Source organism: Schistocerca serialis, chromosome 1 (assembly GCF_023864345.2).
Source record: "Schistocerca serialis cubense isolate TAMUIC-IGC-003099 chromosome 1, iqSchSeri2.2, whole genome shotgun sequence".
NCBI classification, from domain to species: Eukaryota; Metazoa; Arthropoda; class Insecta; order Orthoptera; family Acrididae; genus Schistocerca; species Schistocerca serialis.
This window is the reverse complement of record NC_064638.1, coordinates 454,710,414-454,716,413: the sequence shown is the minus strand read 5'-3', so window position 1 is coordinate 454,716,413 and position 6,000 is coordinate 454,710,414. Positions and strand designations below refer to the sequence as shown.

At 43.0% G+C, this 6,000-nt stretch overlaps 1 protein-coding gene across 1 annotated transcript in view; it reads left to right on the top strand.

Annotated features, from left to right (window-relative positions):
- Positions 1-759: 759 nt before the first annotated feature.
- LOC126483197 (leucine-rich repeat and transmembrane domain-containing protein 2-like) overlaps positions 760-6,000 on the top strand; it is a 39,985-nt gene continuing 34,744 nt past the window's right edge. The window contains exon 1 of the mRNA XM_050106601.1: positions 760-913. Within this exon, the coding sequence (XP_049962558.1) occupies positions 760-913 (154 nt within the window). The remainder of the gene's footprint in view (positions 914-6,000) is intronic.

Sequence of the window (6,000 nt, the reverse complement as noted above, 5' to 3'; positions counted from 1 at the left end):
CACTTCAATTGTCAAACAATTTTAATCCGTTTTATTGCAAGTTCTCGAAAAGTCAAGTAAGGAAGAAGATCCAAAGCAGTTTCGCATCATTTTATATTTCCAGGGATGTTGCAGTCCGTTACGTCCAGACTAAAGTGTCGGTGATAATACGCTAAGAACAGACAGATTGTTACTTCGTACAGCCGACTTTATTCTCGAGAAAGAGAAGCAAGAATAGTGGGACCATCGCCTGCCGCAGTGGCAGGAAGAAGTCGGGGGAAGAGGTCCCAGGCCGACGGAGAGCGGTTTATGCCCGTCTCTATACGGAATCCGATCGTATTGTGTCGGGAGTCTGTTTATTTTATGTCCCCTATAAAAACGTGCACTCCTCCGAGGCTATCGAGCGGCCGCCCCCCCCCCCCCCCATTCTCCGGAGCTTATTTCGCCCTTCAGTTGTTTCTCCAATCTCTCGACGGTGCTGCCACCGCGCCATCTCCCAATTTAAATTCATGCTGAATGTCATATCCCGCGCCGGCGGCTGGCGCAATCTGGTTCCCAGACATAAAACAAGGCCGCGTACGTGCCCTGCTGCTGCGCGCCGCAGCACAGAGCTGCCGGCTCCGGGTTCCTTATTATGCCCGGAGATGTTTCGGTTCGTTACAGGGCGCTATTTGATCTGGGACTGGCGCAAACCGGCGCGAAGGACGGAGACGAAGACGAAGCTGCCAATACCACGGCTTTTGGTGTTGCAGGAGCCCATGATCGCAGCGACGCCGTGGAATGGAGGATGAGCAGACAACACGGCGGTGGTGGGGCGACGCGCGCCCCCAGGGCGCCGCCCACGCCGGGTCCCCGCGGCCCGCCTCCTTAAATCATGGGTCACAGCAGCAGAGCCCGGCATCAACGCCCAGTGACGCCCGTGGTGCGCGCTTCGGTAAGTCCGCCTGTCTACATTTTACTGTGTAACAGAGTCGTGCGTTGATAGAAACCGATACGACATGTATAATTCCACAATTCGGCTGATGATATACTTCCCAAACAATAAGGTAGATAATCACTACTGCAGCAGCAAATGCAGTAATTTCATTATTTCCCGCGTAAGTCAAATCTAGAATGTGCTAGCCTTGGTAATACTGCTCATTCAGTTTCTCCGCAGGGTAGATTTGTGAGTGAATGCACGATGAAAATCGTTGTAGTATAAAAAACTTTCTATGCATGGCCATAGTACGAACCGAAACTGAAACCCTCTTCTGTCCTGTCTTCTCTTCTCGTGCTTGAAAAACGTCATATTGCCACCCTGAGCTGCTGGTAAAATACTTTATTTATACAGTGAGTTTCAGCCGTTTATCCATGATTAGATTTCTATTTACCAAACAAAATTATACATAAGTAACATTACAGACTTAAAATGCCACAAATCTGTTAACTGATGTAAGTGTTAACATCAACACATGCGTAATGGAATGTCACTTACATAAAAGTAGTCACAGCATCATGTTAGACGAAATATAAAATCATGCATGTGATAAAACCAACAACAATACACTGAAAATAAAAGTGTACCTTAACACAGTGATGGATTCATTACGGAAGCCACGTAACATAAAGACGTCAATAGTTCACAATGGTACGGTCATCATATCGTAATATTAATTACGTCGTCAATCTACAAAAAACTGTGCTACGGAGTGTACACATTTGTGTTAGCACTGTAATAGTGTTAACAGTGTGAACAGATTCATGTCACGCAGAATACTTATCAACTAATCACTGTTTATTTATACAACCGAAGATAAGCATAGAGGTCTACATACGTCGATAGTAACTAGAATCTTACGTATGCTAAGCTGTGGGTCATCTGCCACGATACATGTGTCCTGTGTGTAGCATCTACTAGCAATCTGCGCGCATTATAGTCACAGTTGCGGTGACAGAAAACAAAATGCTTAGAAGTAATAGCTTACATGTATTCACAGGCACTAGAGTGATACGATTTAATGTCACATTCATCTGTACACTGCTTTCAGCGTACGGTAACTACTATGGGACAGGCCGTACAGATAGATACAATGCACGCCTAGCCATTGTCTAAATATATACAGTGTAACTAAATGAAGGCAGTTTGTTGATTGCCATAGGCGTTTCGCTTCTTTTATTTGGGAAGCATCATCAGTGGCCTGAAATACATGTTTCCTTTTATACATGCAATAAACGTATTATGTGGTAGATATACATGCTGCTATATTACATTTTTTCGTGTTTTTCTCTTGTTTTTTAGGTTCGAAGCAACTTTTGTAGCACAAGTTCAGTACTGTGTAAAACACCGAACGATGCATTCACAGTACGGACCTTGTGCTACAAATGTTGCTTCTAACGTAAAAAACAAGAGAAAAACAAGACAAAATGTAATATATCAGCATGTTATATCTACCACATAATACGATTATTGTACGTATAAAAGGAAACATGTATTTCAGGCCACTGATGACGCTTCCCAAATAAAAGAAGCGAAACGCGAATGGCAATAAACGAACTGCCTTCATTTAGTTGCATAGACGGTACATACCTCCACGAATTTAGAGCAACTAAGGGAAAGACGGAAACAGAAAAAAATTACGATATACAGTGTAACAGATGTAACAACTACAGTTTCATAGACACATAATTATATCAGCGTCTGAGCGACTTCCTCACCTTCGTAGAAAATTCGCAAGCCACTGCATGGTGCGTGGCGATGGACACCTTGTACCACTATTAGTCGCTTCGTTTCCTGTTCCACTCGCAAATAGAGCGAGGGAAAAACGACTGCCTATAATCCTCCGCACGAACCCTAATTTCTTTTCTTCTTTGACGGCAGTAGAATCGTTCCGCAGTCAGCTTCAAACGCTGGTTCTCTAAATTTTGTCAACAGTGTTCCTCGAAAAGAAAGTCGCCTTCGTTCCAGGGATTCTCGTTTCAGTTTCCAAAGCACCTCCTTAATTCCTGCGTGTTGATCAATCCCACCGGTAACAAATCTAAAAAATGGCTCTGAGCACTATGGGACTCAACTGCTGTGGTCATCAGTCCCTAGAACTTACAACTAATTAAACCTAACTAACCTAAGGACATCACACACACCCATGCCCGAGGCAGGATTCGAACCTGCGACCGTAGCAGCAGCGCGGCTCCGGACTGGAGCACCTAGAACCGCACGGCCACCGCGACCGGCTAACAAATCTAGCAGCCCATTGTGGACTGCTTTGATGTCTTCCTTTAATCAGAACTTGTGGGGATCCCAAACACTCGAGCAGTACTAAAAAGTAGATCGCAGTGGTGATCTATACGCGGTCTCCTTCACAGATCACCCGTACTTCCCTACGAGTCTCGCAATAAACCGAAATCAACCGCTCGCTTGTCCTATTACTACAGTCATTTCATTCTCGTTCTATTTCATACCGCTTGGCAACGATACGCCTAGATATTTAACCGACGCGATTGTGAGAGGCAGCGCAATACTAATGCTGTGTTCAAATACGAGTAATATGTTTTTATAGTCATCTGCATTATCATTTTTCTGCATTACATTTTTCTACATTTCGAGCTACGTGTCACTTATCACGCCAACTATAAATTTTGTCTGTCATCGTGTATCCCCGTATAGTCAGTAACCCAGTAGACCTTCCCGTACATCACACCATCATCGGCAAACAGCCAAAGATTGCTGCTCACAGTCAGATCATTTGTGTATACAGTGGTCCTATCACACTCCCTGGGGCACTCCTGAAGATATCCTTGTTTCTGTATGTTTATTGCCCTTGTCTTTCCCTGTTGAGTCTGGAAAGACAATTTAAGAAAATTGAGCGGGAAGTAAATTGCGTCTCATTCATCACCACAACGGTGAGTACAAAACTTTGTTATTTACAGAATATAGTTTTTCACTTTTTTGTTTTTCGGCTTACTTGCCAGTTCACATTCGTTTCATCGGCTTCCTCTACCGTCGTCGCCAAAAGCAGTGTAGTACACATGACGCTAAAAAGCACATTGTGGTACACGACTAGCACATTGAAACACTTCAGCGACCGCCTTGTACAAACAAGGCCATTAGTTTATACAGGAAACAACAATGTGCTGCACTATACTAGCCTACTGCACTTTATATACTACGCCAATGTATCGAGTTCTAGAATGTGTGGTTTAGCGTTACGAATGGCGATTAGACATTTTTGGTTTATGACAACGGCACATTTCCACCACATCGCGAGAATTAGTTACGAAGACTACTGGTGATCTTCAGGTGTCACCTAAAGAAGTTCATTAAGAACAATCCAGGCTGCGGCTTAATAAATGCTCCTGGACTACAGTTATGGTGGTTCTTATTAACATTCAATTTACTATTAATCTGCACATTTTGGTTCTTGCATTGAAAAATAGGAAGGGCAGCCCAATACCTTATTTCACGTTTTGGAAACAAACTGCTACAAACAGTCGTAGGAAAAATAATCAATTACTCGCCCATACTTTACGACACGTCGTTAAAACAAAGGTAACAGTGAAATGTAGACACATAATCCATTGCTATGACGCAACGAAGCGATAACTGGTTAATTTCCTATATTAACAGAAGAAGACTCCATCTCTTGTTTGTAACCTGCGGATTGTTCGTCATAGGAACTAAAACATCATATTCAGTACAAACAATTGCTCATTTACGTCGCTGACCGTCTCGCGACGCGGCTCGCGGCTGATTTACACGCTGGCACATAACGCATACCCTCAACGATCAGTACATTTTGACGAGAAAGTTGCTCCTCTAAAGCCCTTTTAGCACGAGCGACTTTATGGTCAAAATCGACTGATCGTGGTGGACGCGGGCCACGTGCCATCGTGTAAATCAGCCGCAAACCGCGTCGCAAGTGAGTCTGTGACGTAAATGAGCAATTGATTGTGGCGAGTGTGTTCTAGAATATTGAGTGTGCCGCAGACTGCGCATGCGCGGAAAGACGTGTCTGTGGCGTCGTCTGGTAACATCGGAACTTAACCAACTCTTTCATCAAATGTACTCGCAGTCGTAAATATGGACAACCATAAGATGTATAATGAAATGGCGGGAGCCCCGGTTTTCCGCTTATCGCGAGCAGTCTCCTTACCATCAGGCTTTCCGAGAACGACTCATGGTTTCACTCAAACGTCCATACGTCGTGAGCCACGTGTGTACAAAGTGCACTCGACAGTCATTAGTATTCTTGTACAGAGGAGACAGTTTAACTGTTGTCATGAATGTCCGAAGGAACTTTATATCGTATTTCTGAACAACACAGTACAACAATATCGCAGTTAACCAACTCTCGCCAAGCTCACTCATGTTATAGTCATGGATTTCATGCTTTTGTGTCTTTTCAATCTTCAGTTCGTTGTTTGCTTCGTTTTTGTGACACATTGCAAGGTTGTATTTTCCCTCGAAAGTTCTCGCGTAAGTGACACGAAATATCCAGAAACAATAAGATATTTACGTTATACATTAAATCGGCAGAGAAGAAGCCTCCACTATGACACAATAAGAAAGTAATTAGATATGCACCTTTTATTGAAAACTGTTTCAACAGTGAGAAAGTCAGATCTATTTACAGAGAAAAATAATTTTTATCTTATTTGGCAATTAAAAAGATAAAGTAAAAAGGTGCTTCTTACTGCCTCCAGAGTAATGTTTTATGTGTCTGTGAGTATTTATTTTCCCGCAGGGTCAATCTAGATGTTTTGAAATGTTCGGATGAATGTTCCCTATCCTTTCGGCTCAGTTAACACCTATGAACAAACCAGATCACTACAGGCACTGAACAACTATAAAAACAATGCGAAATTATACTTTACGTAAATCAGAGTATCATTATTCGAACTCTCTTAGATAGGAAGCGCTTGTCTGTTTAAAGATCCAAAGACTAGGAAACACAGACAAGCCTGGAATTATGTAGAAAGCAAATCTCAACAGAGAAAGAATGTAACCAATGTACGTAGCTCGGTTTTGAGTTGTGGTAATTCGGGCTA